The 15,459-nt window shown below is 35.8% G+C and overlaps 1 protein-coding gene across 3 annotated transcripts in view; it reads left to right on the top strand.

The window, feature by feature from the left end:
• LOC150101723 (transmembrane protein 62-like) overlaps nucleotides 1–15,459 on the top strand; it is a 280,792-nt gene that overhangs the window by 156,721 nt on the left and 108,612 nt on the right. For all 3 annotated transcript variants that reach the window (XM_090400377.1, XM_090400376.1, XM_090400378.1), the window contains one exon: nucleotides 4,387–4,546. In XM_090400377.1, coding sequence (XP_090256503.1) covers nucleotides 4,387–4,546 — 160 coding nt within the window. The remainder of the gene's footprint in view (nucleotides 1–4,386; nucleotides 4,547–15,459) is intronic.

Raw genomic sequence — 15,459 nt, 5'->3', positions numbered from 1 at the left:
AAGAATTTGGATCGCATGCATTCAGCACACCTAAGTTCTTTGTTGTTCTCTAGCAAACCCTTACTTTAATACTCAAAGCAATAATTTCAACCCTATTGGCCACTATCTATACTATTTTGGTACTAATGTATCTGTGAGTAATTATTATTATTACATAGCACCTTCAAAGACTCATCGAGGGAGGGGGGGGGGGACCTACTCTATAGCTCTGTCTCCACCTCAATCTGCCAACTTGAACCGCAACTACCATTATCATCTACACCAATGCCATCTACTGCCCACCACCAATAGTATTTTTACACTCGCAAACATCCATGCCCACGGTGGAAATTGAACCCGCAGCCTTTTGGCTGCCGCAACATGCTGCAGCCCGCGGCATGTTGCTCTCTTGCTTTGATGTACTGTATGCCCACAGATACGAGACCACCCTTCGACACCTCTGCACATGTCAGAATTAGGAGAATCAATTCCACTAATAGAGTAATCAATCCATCATGTGAGATGAGTTGTTTATTATTACACCTCAGAAAATTAACTTTTTTTTATGAACATTGTAGTTTTTAAAGTGGTAACTATTTTGTTTGTATAACAGTTGGAAAACTTTACGTATAAAGCATGTGATTTCGTGTTTTAATGACCAATTCACACATCCTTTATTTCTTTTACCCAAATTAAATTAGTGTGACTTTATATGCTATGTGTAGATTGTAATGTACTTGGTTTCTTTGTGTGTGTGTGTGTGTGTGTGTGTGTGTGTGTGTGTGTGTGTGTGTGTGTACACACACACACACGTATATATATGCGTGTGTACTACAGATGATGATAACCTTGATATGAAAGTTGAAACATCGGGTGATTATTTTAGTTTATACCAAACTGATGTTTTACCATAACATAGTAGTTGTTCCCATAATTTTTTAATAATGGATGAAGAATGAGTTTCTAAGGCAGAAAGATAAAACCATTATGATTTTGTTGAGATTATTGCTGGAGTTACTAAAGCTATGAGGCCAGTAGTTTTTATTAATTGCATCTGTTCTCAAGCTCATATGCCTTTCTGCAAAAGGAAAAACTCAGATTTAGAAATGCAGGAGAAAAAAACTGCCACCTCTGTATGGGACCAGGTAAATAACCTTCAGTTTAAAAGTCCCTCATAGAGTTGAATAATCCTAGACTTGATTTGAATCTAGAATTTGAATTTGAATCTTTTCCAGTGAAAGGCCAAACATCATGTTCTTCAAGCAGCTGCTCTTACAAAGGTACCAAACATCTATATCCTTCCAATTCCTTTTTGTGAGGGGGGGGGGGGGGAGGCTTTGTTTTACTTCAATTTTTCAAGCATTTTCACTGAGTTAACTACAATCTACAGTCTTCTAGATTGATTCAGCATATGCTTTCACAGCTGTTGAAATTACAGCAATTCCCCTTTTTTTTAGTTTTTCTGAATTTATTCTGAATGATAAGACCACTGCTCTTAACTTTTTGGACCAGTTCTAATATTCCATCCTATTGGTGTGACCATGTCTCTGAAGAATTTTTCTTTCAGTTCTCTCTTTTATATTTTCACCGTCTTCCTTCTGATGTCATCTCTTCTGACTCAATATCTTTTGATATTCAAGAACTTCTATTCTATTCTATGAATTTAAATTACTTTCAATCTGGGTGGAATTGTCTTATAGCATTTCATGATCAAAGGCAAGAATGTGTTCATGCAGATGTTTAAGTTCCATAATACAAAATTTAGTTACGTAGTAAGTAGCCATCTTTAACTCTTTATTTTTCATTTCCTTTGCTAACATTTCACTTCTCTGGAAATCACAGCAGAGATCTTTATATATTTCTAATCTTTGTTTCAGATTTCCATAAACAACTATTTCTCTCAGTACATTATATTCATGTCAGTCTTCATGTAACAAATGTGTTATTTGTTTCATCTGTTCACCATTGCTAGTCATGACTATAGCTGCAGAAAATAGAAAATATACTTGATTTCTCAAATGGAAGTCCATAATCTCTTAGACTTTCATGTGTTGAGGTTTAAGTGCTGTGAGAACATCATGTTTGGAGGCTTAATGGAATATATACAGCACTCGGAAAGGATTAAAACTGATATTAATACTTCCAGTATTTTGTCTCAGTCACTGAGACATCTTCAGGGATTACAAAAAACTAATGTAACACACACAAATGCAACACAATACTAAGCTAAACACGTGGGTGACTCTAAAGTCCTGTCTAGATGGTTCACCCTCTATGGGTGATTGTAGGTGGCCTAGAATGTGAGGGGTGGGATCTCCGATAATTAATGTTTCCCAAATTTTTTGAAGTGTAATGCAACCATATTTATTTAGATTCAATTGATTTCTGAGTGCTGCTGCAGATTCTGAAAATAGTCTTTCTTTTTTTTGAATTTACTGTGGTGGAGCATGGTGGTTTCTTTCCAGGACCACCTGGAAAGAAACTACCATGGGTTGTATCCAAAACATGGTCTGCCGGGACAAACTGACCATAGTCATGATTGAAGATGTATGATTTGTGTTCTAAGTGGACAGTTGCTGATGTACCTGTCTGTCCAAAGTATACCAGCTTGCATGAACAGGGTACTTTATAAACTCCAGGCACTTAGAGAGGAGGGAACCGATCTTTGGTAGAAAAGATAAGGGTAGCAAGTTTACAGTGGGGCTTAAATGCAGTGTGGAGGTGGTACTTTGTTAAGGACTTGCTGTTTTTTTTTTCTGATGTGCCATGGATGTAGGATATGGTGATGGCATTTCTGAACTCCTCCTGAAGAGATGGCCAGGGAATGGGGGAAGAACTGATTATTTTTTAAATTCTGTAATCACTGTAGCCATTGGAGATGAAGGTGTGTGTGTATGTGGTTGAGTTCGGTTGAAAGGGCAGTTCCACCGGAACAAAGATTGTGGGCTCTCTTGATTAGAGTTTTATGCCATATTGTTGAGAGGAGTGGTGGTGGGAGAGTTTATGAATGTATCTGCATGTTTGCATAGGTTTGCTATATACAGTGAAGCAAAGTTTACCATTAGGAAGGCGTGTAACTTAGGTGTGTAGGAATGGTAAACTATTGTTATTTTTCTTTTCCATCGTAAACTGGATTCTTGGATATAGGCTGTTGAGGTGACTGACGAAGGAATCTAATGTGTCTAAAATAAATATGGTTGCATTAAACTTCCGAAAATTTGGGAAACATTAATTATCAGAGATCCCCACCTTACATTCTAGGTCACCTGCAATTGTCCATAGAGGGTGCACCCCCCCCCCCCCAGACAGGACTTTAGAGTCACCGATGTGTTTAGCTTAGTATTGTGTTGTATTTGTGTGTGTTACATTAGTTTTTTGTAATCCTGAAGATAGTGACAGACGAAACATTTGAAGTATTAAAATCAGTTTTAATCCTTTGCAAGTGCTGTATATATATTCCATTAAACCTGCAACGTGATCTCTTAGACTTTCTTATTCCAGTTCTTTCTTTTCATAAATATTTTAAATAGAACAGGTGAAAAGCACAATCCCTTTTTCAAATGCAATCAGTACATGAATTGGCAGTGTTCACTGTTGTCATGTTTAATTTAATCTTGCCAAAAATGTGGTTCTCTTTACTATTGCTTTTTAGCCACTGGCCACAACCCTTTTAAAATAAACAAAATACATTACCCTTGCTTTATCCCTTCATTACCTGAGAAAAATCACAACAAAACAATTCCAGTCTCAATATCCAGGATACATCTGAAAAGATATTTAATAAATAAGATTTAATCAAGCTCTGGTATGTATTAAGCTGTTAATATTATAATGGATTTCAAACCAGCATCTTCAAAGCACACATTAAGAATAGAGCACTTAACAGGTTTTAGAAACAATTTGAATCATATTTTTTTTAAAAACAGTTACCTATAAAGGCTGTGACAAGCTGTCAAGACTAACACAAAAAGGGAAAATGGAAACTTATATTGCCAGATGAAAGGAATAGAAATTAGGTTTGATATGGCTTAATATATTTCTAATGTTTTAAAATTTTTAAAAAACTGTCTCTCATATCTCCTCTTCTCTTCTCAGACTAGCCTGCATGTTATTCTGTTCTTCAACATTTTCATGTGTAAGAATGATATTAACAAAAGAAAAGAAAACTCTAGATGTACAGAAGTTAATAACATAATTTATCATATCTTTTCATAACATTTACCTGACTAGACTTAAGTGTTGTTGTATATGTTTAATTGGGAACTCTTTTAATCAATACTTAAGTATAATCAGGTAAATGTTCTGAAAAGCTATGCTAAATAGCTTTTCATAACACCAGAAATTGTCACTATCATTTTAAAGTATAATGAGATTTAAATTATACCTGAACTGTTGTTTTCTCCTTAGGGTATTAGTGTTTTCTCCACATTCCATAGCACTTGTGCAGTTAAGTATAAATGGGGGTAGCTGGAACAATCTATCTCATGTGGAAGGGCCACTTTTTATACGTGCTTGGAAACCTGCTGATTATCCATCAGGAATACATAACATGGAAGTATATGCAAGAGTAAGTCTCTTGTTTTAAAATTAAAATTGTTTCTTGTACAAAGCTGTTTATTCTGTGTTAAAAGGTATACGCATTTCAGTCAAAATGTGAAAACCACCATCACTGTTTCATAATTGGACATTCCACCCTGCCAGGTGATACCCATCATGATGAAAGCTGGTATGACATACTAATTGTTTTAAAGTTAATGATCGTCATGAGCAAAAGAATGTTATCTGATGGGCTTGGAGAAAAGACATGGCTATAGAGACTAGTGGAGGGTAGTAGTGTCTTGGGAACTGCCAATATTGTAAGCCATTTTGTAGAATGCTGTAGTTATGGTGTTCCAGAGTGGAAGGATACTGGACAGAACAGCATTTGCTGGGTTAATGTTAGGTGTCCACACATCAGTGCTTGTGTAAATACAGTTTGTTCCATGTTGTGCAAGCTTGTAGATGAAAAGCTATGGAATTTAATTAGGATATGAATGGTAGTGTTTTCCATATCACAACTTAAGGTATTTCCTTCATATTAGCACCAGTCAGTGTATCTTATGCCTAATCATAGGCATCTGCAGTTTGCATCTGAGAGATGTCTTTGGACTATTGGAGATTAAGAAAAAAGTGCCTTTTTGGGCAAATTTCATTTCCAGCTATGTGGATGGTAGGTAGAGAGTTAGGTGAAAACATGGATAAAGAATTGCTAGATCTCATGGTCCAGTGAAATAGGCAAGAGGTGGCAGAATTATATGGGGAGATGTTTTCCTGGGAATCTTTTGGAGACTTGATACCCATAGATCATAATATGAATGCTACAAAGTACCTATCCATTGTGGCTGATCAGCCACAGTGGATAGATATGGAGTATTCCAGAAAGATATTGCACCTTGCTACACAATTGAACATTCACGAATGGTTTATTGATCACAACAGCAATTTCTAGTTGGTACCATCTCTGCTGAATTTCACAAATTTGAATCCCTTAGGACATCTCTGGAATTAGATGGATTTGAAAGTTTAGGCATTCAAATCACCTACCCAAACCCTCACAGTTCCATGGGAAACAATCCTGACATTGTGGTGCAGAATACCTCCAGCAATGTTCAAATCTCTTAGTTCATGCTATGCTGCACAGTGGTAATTCTGGCAACAAGAGGTCCTGTGGCTTATGAACTATTATGATGGTGGTCATAATATTTTGACTGGATACTGGTGTAATAGTTTAGACATTTACTTTGTGATTGATGTGTGGTCTAATATATGTCAAGTTATTTACAAGGTTTAAAGTCTAAAGCATTTGTTTTCTTATTGTAATCCCAACTTATAGTAACAACGATAGTATTGTTTGTGGAAAGTTGAGAAGGAAATTTCATATTGGACTTCAAGATTTGCAGATTAGGGTTAATGTGAAATTATTTACATGTATATAATGTGAAAGAATTTTTTTCCCACACAGAGGCAGTCAACTTATGGCACTTGGATAATGTATTGAGCAGGAAGAGAACAAACTTTTCAATCTTGGATTTGAAGAGATGCAGCTTTTTTATGTTGATCCCATGATTTCATGCATGTAGTTTTGGTCAATCTATAGTACATTAATACTGTTGTGTCCTGAATAGTCAGAAATTGAAAATTAAAATTTTATTTATTCAGGAACAACTATCTTTAATTATAGGCAGACGGATGTTGTGTTTTTGCATAGATATTGAAATGTACATTATAACTTTAAGGCAAAACTGAAGAAATGTTTAGTTTAAGAAATGTGAGGCTTAACCAGTTTGGTACAGAGTAAAGGAATAAAGGAATTTATTTGAGGTTATTATTTAATTAGAGTTTCCCATTCTATGTATTGTATGAAAGCAAGTTGAGTGTAAGCTAAAGTCCAAGGGTCACACTTTAGCTGTCCAGTATAACGTATGGCCTAAGGGAAAGAGAAATTATAAGGAAAGCGAAGCGAGAACGCATTCTCGGAAGAACGCCACGCACACGTGGATGAGTGCCGTGCGGTAAAAAAACGTAGCTAAGCGTGAGAATTTCCGAGATAAAAAAGGAAGAATATAAGGGTAAGCCCCCCCCCCCCCCACACACACACGGGGCTTTTTGGTTCCTGTTTCCTGTGCTTGCGCTCTCCACTAACATGAAGATTCCGGGTCAGCCGTAGAAATCGTGAAAGGCCTATCGATGTTTGCGAGGCAAGACTAGTTATCTCTTCATAACGGAGTAGCTAAGCCATATCGAGTGACCAGTAATCCAGATGTGTGACTGCAGAACCAGAGAAAGTCCAGAGCGGCACATCGCCTTATTGGGGAACCAGGCCGTGCTGTTATCGTAAGTGATCCAGAGAATCGCAGACCAAAGGTGCCTTGATGTCCAGACAAGGCTGATGATAGAACAGAAAGTCATTACATGGGATGGTAACATAGAATGTTAAAGTATCTGATTTCCAATTAAAGATTTGAATGAACTCTATAGGTTAATTTGTGTATGGACATGCTGTAGAGAACTTTAGAGATTATCCCAATTTGGCAGTGACCTGTCCCTGTTTTGAAGAATGTCTCCCCAGAAGGGATCTGTATGTGAGATAACTGAGACATATTGTGAGATATGAGTAGTGATCAGAGAGTGATTGAAGATAATGTTAAATTAAGCCAGAAGTTTGTATGTTTATGGAAAAACTCTGGGATCTAGTTATTATGCATGTATTCTTGTGTTAGTAATGATATCAGAATTTTACTAGGAAAGTGATTAAGTTAACCATGTACTTTAATTTTCTCATGTATCTCTTAAACCTAAATAAATATGTTTTATAGCATTCGCCTGAATCTAGCCTGTCTTATGAATTCAAGTAGCCACTCATAAAATTATTATCGAACCTAGCGGGAGGGATATATAAATGTAGTGTGATTTTCCAGACCACGACTGCATGCAAAGACAAAGTGAATTGAGATTAGTTGAATTAGTGTTAGAAAGTTCATCACTGTGTAATACTCTGAGAGAGCCACCTTGGATAAGAGTCTCATCTATCCTATGTATTGGCTGGTGCAGCAAAATATAAATTCGTCAATATTTAACAGGCGGACTGTCTCAGAGGTTATATTTTAAGGCCTTGTCCCATACTTAGACAAAGCCCTTATGAATGAAAGAATTACACATGACTAAACTTAGGAACGGTCCGAATCATAGTTTGTTTAAGGATAGGAGGGTGATAGCTGATTTGCTAAATTTATTGGAAAACTATTACAGAAGCTAGAAGTGAAATAACTGTGTATGAGTGAGGAATAGTGAAACATACAAATATATATATACAGGGTGTTCGGGATAAATTTGACAGTTTCGTAAGGAAAAAGAAAATCTTCTTTGTATCTATTAAATTTAATGAATTGACAAAAAAACATTACAGGCAGAGTTAATTACAATACTATCAACAAGATTTACTCAAAATAACCACCATTAGCATCGATCACAGCTTCAATTCTGCTTCGGAACCTCGAACAAGCTGATGCTACAGTCTCCCTGGGAAGGGCCGCAAAAACTGTTTTAATTTTATCCATTAACTGGGCTTTTGTATTACTGGAAGTGCGATTGGTGTCTTTTTCAACTGCGCCCCATACAAAATAATCCATGGGGTTAAGGTCTGGGGAGTTTGGAGGCCAAACATTTGGACTGGTGAAGTCGTAGAAATTTTCAGACAACCATTTTTGACTTTTCCCAGAGGTGTGGCAAGGGGCCGAATCCTGCTGCCATACATACGGCCTACCATTGGCTACCCTTGTTATCCAGGGCTTGACTACAGTTAGCAACTCCACGAACAAAGCCCGAATTCCAATGCCAGGGTTCTTCAACACCTGTTCCTGCAGATTTGCGAGGAATTCTGCTGTACGAACGCAATCAGATCGTCTGCTAGGGATCTTTCTTCTTGCTACATCTTCATAGTCACCATTGCAAGTCTCTAGTTCATGCCTGATTGTTTTTACTGTATTCAGGGAGCATTGGGCAGCAGTCGTAATATCCTTATTTTGATGGCGGGCACGAATCATCATGATACAAGTTATTCTCTTCCATGATTCAGGTGGGTTCCAGCTATCCATCCTTTCTGACATCTTGTATATGAATGAAGAAGGGTCCAAACTTTTAAATGAAGAGAAGTGTGTGTTAATACATGTAACTTACGGAAAAATATAATTAATTATAAATATGTCAAATTTATCCCGAACACCCTGTATATATATAAAATAAAAAGAGGAAGTAAAGGCGTATAACAATACCATGGATAATTGCTACTTAAGGAAACTTTAAGAAAGAGTGGTTGTTCCAAAAACTTATTCTCTTAGTTGTGAGTTAAACTATGAAGTGGTAGCAATGATCTGATGCACAGTCATAGAGATTTAGAGGAGAATGGAAAAATTATAATTTCTCCATTACAAATTGCATCAATAATTATTGATGCAATTTGTAATGAATTGTAATCAGAGAAATCTGTAGAAAATGCATACAGCAGAAATTGAAGGAGGGCAGAGTGAATTAATAAGAGACTGTCATTGATCAACATAATTGTTTTCATCTGTACTGAATTAAGAAAATTACAAGATTATTAGCGACACATCCCAAATGTGAGAACAGTATTCAGCAGTTAGATAAATTTGATTTGTGTAGACTTAGCTAATGCATAAAGTGAAAAATTAAACGAAATTTCTTGGAGGTTCAGGAAGAATGTCATTTTTTTTGTGACAAGTAATGTAGAAGCTTACAGGGGGTTTCAAAAGAGAAATTCTGAGTAGAGATTTGGATATTGCTAAGTGAGACTAAAAGTAAAGAATTCTTTATTTTTTTTTTTTTTTATAAGAAATGAGAAGATTGGGTTGTTTTGGGTTTATGGCTGAAGCAATTCAGGCTATCAGCCCAGTGTATCATGTCTATAAATTCCATGTGTTGATCTGGCTGGTTTGCTGTTTGTGGGATGAACAGGGTTAAGTTTGTTGTTAGCATAGAGATTAACAAGTTTTTCAGAACTCACTGAAGAATGGTTTGGAGATCAGTATTTATGTAAAAGTATAAATTGTAGAATCTTTTTCCTTTAGTGTTACACAATGATCAACATTCAATTCAGACAAATTATGGAGACTACAACTGTGTTAGAAATAATTACTTCAATTTCCCAACATTTCGACCTTCATATTAAGATCATTATCTGGAGTATACACACATATATTAAGAGACAAGATATATTACATTTCAAACAGTATGCCAAAGAGACAATGATATAATCAGCTGTTATTTTTACTGTCCTGACCTCTAGTTTAAAAAAAAAAAAAAAAAAAAAAAAACTACATTAAAGTTATATTCTATTTATAACATCAGAACAAATTCATATAGATAATTTTATTACAGCAAAAATGACGTCCTAATTTAACACGAGCATTGTTTTATTATTATATGAGCACCTCCATGGAGTCCGAAGACTCATCGCAGGAGACCCAATCTATCCACACATTTCATACCTCTCCTTGAATCCATTAACAGACAAAGCCATCACAACTGACTCTGACAACCCATTCCACTCATTCACAACTCTCCAAGCAAAAAATCTAGTACTCACACCTTACTGACCACACCTTTATTCAAGTTCCAGGGATGATCCCTTGTTCTGGTCCCTCTAGCCAAGTGCTGAAACATTTCCCCTGCATCTGTCCTTTAAATCCTTTAAGCAACTTACATGTTTCTGTCATATCTCCTCTTTTTCTTCTATCAACCAACTTCGGTGCTACACACATGCCTTCAATCTATTCTCATAGGAAACATTCCACAGGTCACTTGCCTCTGAATCCTCTCCACTGCTTCCTTATCCGCAAGAAACCCAGGGGACCAGACTTGAGCACAGTAATCCAGATGTCAGCATATCAAGGCCATATAAAGAGGAATAACAACCTTGATATGCCCACATGATATGGCTATCTCTACTTGTTAATGTGTTCTTCAATAGCTCAGTAATCTTATGGGCAACCTTAGCAATATGTTCAACTCGCTGTCTACCACCATTATTAAATCTCTAGATTCATCTATTTCCTGAAGTATTTCACCCCTGCTTAGCAGCCTTCATTCTCAGCTTCCAAGGATGCCCTCTCGTCCTTTTCCCACCTCCATAAAATGAAAAATTCCATCAATTGAAATCCTGTATGATTCTTTCAGAAGTTTGTAAGTCTCAATCATATCTTCCCTCTTTCTCCTGTTTGCTAGTGTCTGCAGTCTACAAATTCTCAATCTGTCTTCATGATCAGTACTCCACAATCCTGATATCATTTTTAACATCCTCCTTTGTACTCTCTCCAATATATCAGATACTGTGTGAATGTTGAATAGTTGTTCTTGACATGATGTTTAGGGCCTCCCTCAATGAGTCTAAGGAGTACTTGGAATTGCCCGTAATAATAATAATAATAGGGCGGCAAGGAGAGAGTTGAATTTAGAATGGAATGGTGTGAAATTGGTCAATTATTCAAATCCAAGTTACCTAGGTGTTACACTAGATAGGACCTTAAATTATAAGCGACACATAGAGAAGACAGCAGCTAAAACTCAAACACGTAATAATATTCTGTGCCAATTAACATCACCTTATTGAGATGCAAATCCACAAGTACTGAGTATCTCTGCACTGGCGCTGTGCTTTTCAACAGCTGAGTATGCTAGCCCTATTTGGGAAAGATCATCACATGTCAAAATTGACAAGGTTCTTAATAAAACATGTCGGCACATTACTGACTGCCTTAAGCCTACAATAATTGACCATCTATACTCACTGTCTGATATTGCACCTCCACACATCAGAAGGACTACACAGAGTAGATATGAGCAGAAACAACTAAATGATGAACGGCATCCTTTGTATGGACATGTTGCAGTTCATCAAGGAAAAGTTTTATTCACTCAGTGGAACTGTTGATTCCATAAAAGCTACAAGGTCAACAATGTGGCAAGAACAATCTTCAGAGGCTCTGAACTTAAATGAATCTCTTCCTTCTGACTTGCATCTAGACTAGCAAAAATGGAAGACATTGAATAGACTTCATTCTGGAATGGGCAGATCAAAGCAGAATATGGCCAGATAGGGCTACACAGACAATGACAGCTGCTCATGTGGTGAAACACAAACCATGGATCATCTTTTGCAATGCTGCTTAATAGACATTAATAATATATGTACCTAAGAAGATTTAATGCAGTTTAATGAAACAGCTTTAAAGTATATTGGTCACTGGATGAGCAAGAAACATGTGCTAAGAATCAATTACCAGCTAAGATTAATTTTACTGAGGTATCAGCTTTGCATATCAGAACTAAAAATATGAGAAGAGGAAACAATTACAAGGATTTAAATAATTGCAGAAGGAAAACCAGAAGAATGGATTACCAATATAGAAGATATACTACACTGGAACGTGATAACAGTAGGAATTTAAGTAAAGACGTGGAAGATAATACATGCGTTGTAGAAAACACAGGAAGGAGTTTTATTCAAACGAGGTATAACCTAAGACCCAGAAAAAAGGTAGTAGAAGTCTGATTCCTCCACCAATGAGTTTAGTATAAAAAAAAAAAAAAAATTTAAAGAAAAATTTTTTAAATGAAAGAGTAAGCCTTTGTTGGATTCTAATTATGTAGAAAATAGAATAAATGTTATTTGATTCAGAATCCAACATGAATTTCCATTGCAAAGGCTGCGTTGTAAATATTATTTAATGTAAATAACGTAAATATAATTTGATATCATATAACTACCTTAATTATATCAATTATTTAATCAAAGAAATGTGTTAATGGTAAATAGATTCTGTATTAATTATTATTAAACTATTTTATTTATTGTTATGTCAATATTATAAAAACTTGTGTTTGCAATATTAACTACGCATTTATTGAAAAGCAAATATTCTAATTATTCCTATTTGTGTATAAAGCTTAACGTATTAACGACTCAATGTAGTAGTATAGCCTTGTCTAACATTGGCGAGAATGTTTGTTTGTCTGTTGTCATGGAGAGCGTGAAATAAAAGAGCGTGAGTGGAACAGAGCGTGGGCTGAAGAGAGAATAAAAAATATATATATATGAAGTAAGGAGTTGGGACGGAAACTGGGAAGTGAAAGGAAGCAGGGTGATAAAATAAAGAAGTAGAAGTAAATAAAAGGTTCTTAAGGGTAGAAGTTAAGTGGATAATTTTTTATAAGTGAGCAAGAACGTAACGAATTTTATAGTTAGCTGAAATTGAAATCAGCAGTAATAATAGAAGGAAAATTAAAGCTACGATCGGATAAGGTAAAAAGCTGAACATTCAAGGAAGAATTCTGAATAAACCCAGCTGATCTAGTATTGCAGCTTATTTCCGATTTGCCCAAAAGAGAACCTCACGGTGTTTTAATTAATTTATGAGTGGTAATAAAGAAAGTTGAAGTGCCCTAATTGATGTCAAGAATTCTGAAGCGTAATTGATAGTGCTTTAAGTATAACTGCGGATAAATTTTTGTACATGTGTTTTTATTCTTTAAGTGTGATAAGTAAATTCCAGAAGTTTGCTCACAACATAATAGATGTTCTAGGAACCATTTCCGGTAAGGTCTATCATAGTGAATTATTAACTTTAACTGTGGAAACCCTTCGTGATTGAGAGTTGGAGATAGGAATTGTTTGAAAGATATTTTCAGCTATTAGATCTTGTAATATTTTGAACTCATAGCATGACTGAAAAATGTGGGAAAATTAATTAGATTGGATGTTCTATTGTATTCATTTAAGTGTAAAAACTTTATAACCCAGTAGCTAAGAAGGTGTATGTGAAGACTTGGAAGATTGTGCTAATGTAATTGACTTGATTTAATGTTTGACTTATTTCTATTGTTTAAAATTAGAAGTAAAATTTATGTAAGTGTTATATGACCTATATTAAATACTTTATTTGTTAACCTAACTGTTGTATTTGCCTGAAATTCTTTTTACTGCACCGTTCACAAAAATTCGAATCTAGCGGGAATCCCAGAGAGAGAAAATAAATACTTCGGCCTGAATGAATGAAAAGACTGCTAACTAATTTTGAATTGATCCTACTAATTCATATAGACTTATCTAAGGATAGAGTGGCGCAGTATAATAGAAATTTCTCTACCCTTAGATCAGTGATTAATTTACAGTTAGTTTTCCTTTATTTTATGAAAGTGACTTTTAGCAAGATGGCGGATTCGAACATCAAGAGAATACGTCACGACAATATGTACCTAAGAAGATTTAATGCAGTGTAATGAAACAGCTTTAAAGTATATTGGTCACTGGATGAGTGAAATTTGACATTTTGTTTTCGCTTAATATTTTATGCAAGTGGCATTTTTGTCTTTTAATGTATGCTTTTAATGTATGCTTTTAATCTCTATTCTTTTAATGTCTATTTCTTGAAATGTATGCTTTTAATAATGTATATGTATGCTCTTACATTTTCTGTAGTTCACACACAAAATAAATAAAAATAACCATTTATATTCCCTGTTCTGTAGCAACAGAACAGGGAATAAAGATGGTTATTTTTAAATATCTTGTCTTATAAACATCTATCTCATATCATGTACTCTCAAACCATTAGTGTTATTAACACTGAGATTCTCTGCTGCCATGTTAACCTCCCCTATCCTGCCAAGTTAACCAAGTTTCACTGATATCAACAACCTTTGGAGAGACTGAGTTAGTATCTCAAACTCAGTCTACACATTCCCTTTATTCCTAATACTCCTAGCATTAATATACAGAAAAACCACTGTATTGCCAGTATTCTCATAGCCCCCCCCCCCATAACTCCATCTAGCTCTGTAATAATAGTGTAACACCCCCATTTCTCAAGCCACTATTTCCACATGAGTCTATTCCTACAACATTCCACCTGTACATTTCTAGTTTCCCTGTCCCAACACACTTTTTTTGCCCAGAAAACAACAGTCTTTCTAAATGGCTGCGAGATGTAAAACATCTTTTGCATACAGCTCTTTTCTGTCTTCAAGCATACTCGTCACATCCACATATTCCAGACCCTTTTTTCCCCTGCACGTTCTTGCTATCATTGCTCTTCTCATCCACTCTACATGATCATTCCGAGGCAACACACTCACTGTCTTTCCTTTGACACATTTCTGTTGCACTATATCTAACATCAACCTCAAATTTCATGCTTCATAATTCATGCTACATCTTGGGTCATCCGTTCGAACCATTACTATCATCTCCTCCATATTTTCACCTCTCTTTTCACTACCATTGCTGCTCTCTCTCTATTGTCCAACAAGGCAAGCACTCCTCTGACACTTTAATCTGCATATCCTGAATCATCGAATCTCCATATGGCACTTTGAACAGATTCATTCATCATTCTCTCACTGGCATCCCTAACTATTATAGTTTTCAATCTCTCCCTCCTTTCTCTCTCACTCTCCCTCTCTATCTATAGAGGAGTTGACCATGGCAAATCGCATCCTCCTGTGTCCAGGACATTGCATCTCATGTCTCCTATGACCTTCTATCAGAAGAATCTTGAATAATTTAGATACCACAAAGGCAGCCAGTCCTGATGGGATCCCATCCATTCTCCTGAAGAGATTTGCTCCTGAACTAACAATTGTTCTATATCATCTATTCACTACAACATTATTTTATTCACATGGACTTTCTTCCATGCTATTAAAATAATGTTGTAGTGAATAGATGCTACAAAATCAGTTCCCAAAAAAAAGGAGATGCTATCAACCTATTAGTTAACTTCAGCACCTCGAGAACGGCTACCTAATTAGTGACAAATATGGATTTCATCTTTCTAGATCCTTGCCTACATCATGCTTCTCTGAAACCATTCCTCAGAAAGGTTTGCAGAAACCTTTGGCATCTTCAAGGCTTTTGATAAGCTTTTG

The sequence above is a fragment of the Typopeltis vanoorti genome, chromosome 11 (genome assembly GCF_054136105.1).
Source record: "Typopeltis vanoorti isolate ZY-2024b chromosome 11, IOZ_Tvanoo_1.0, whole genome shotgun sequence".
Classification (NCBI taxonomy): Eukaryota; Metazoa; Arthropoda; class Arachnida; order Uropygi; family Thelyphonidae; genus Typopeltis; species Typopeltis vanoorti.
Note: the sequence above shows the minus strand (reverse complement) of the source record. Positions and strands in the feature narration are given on the sequence as shown.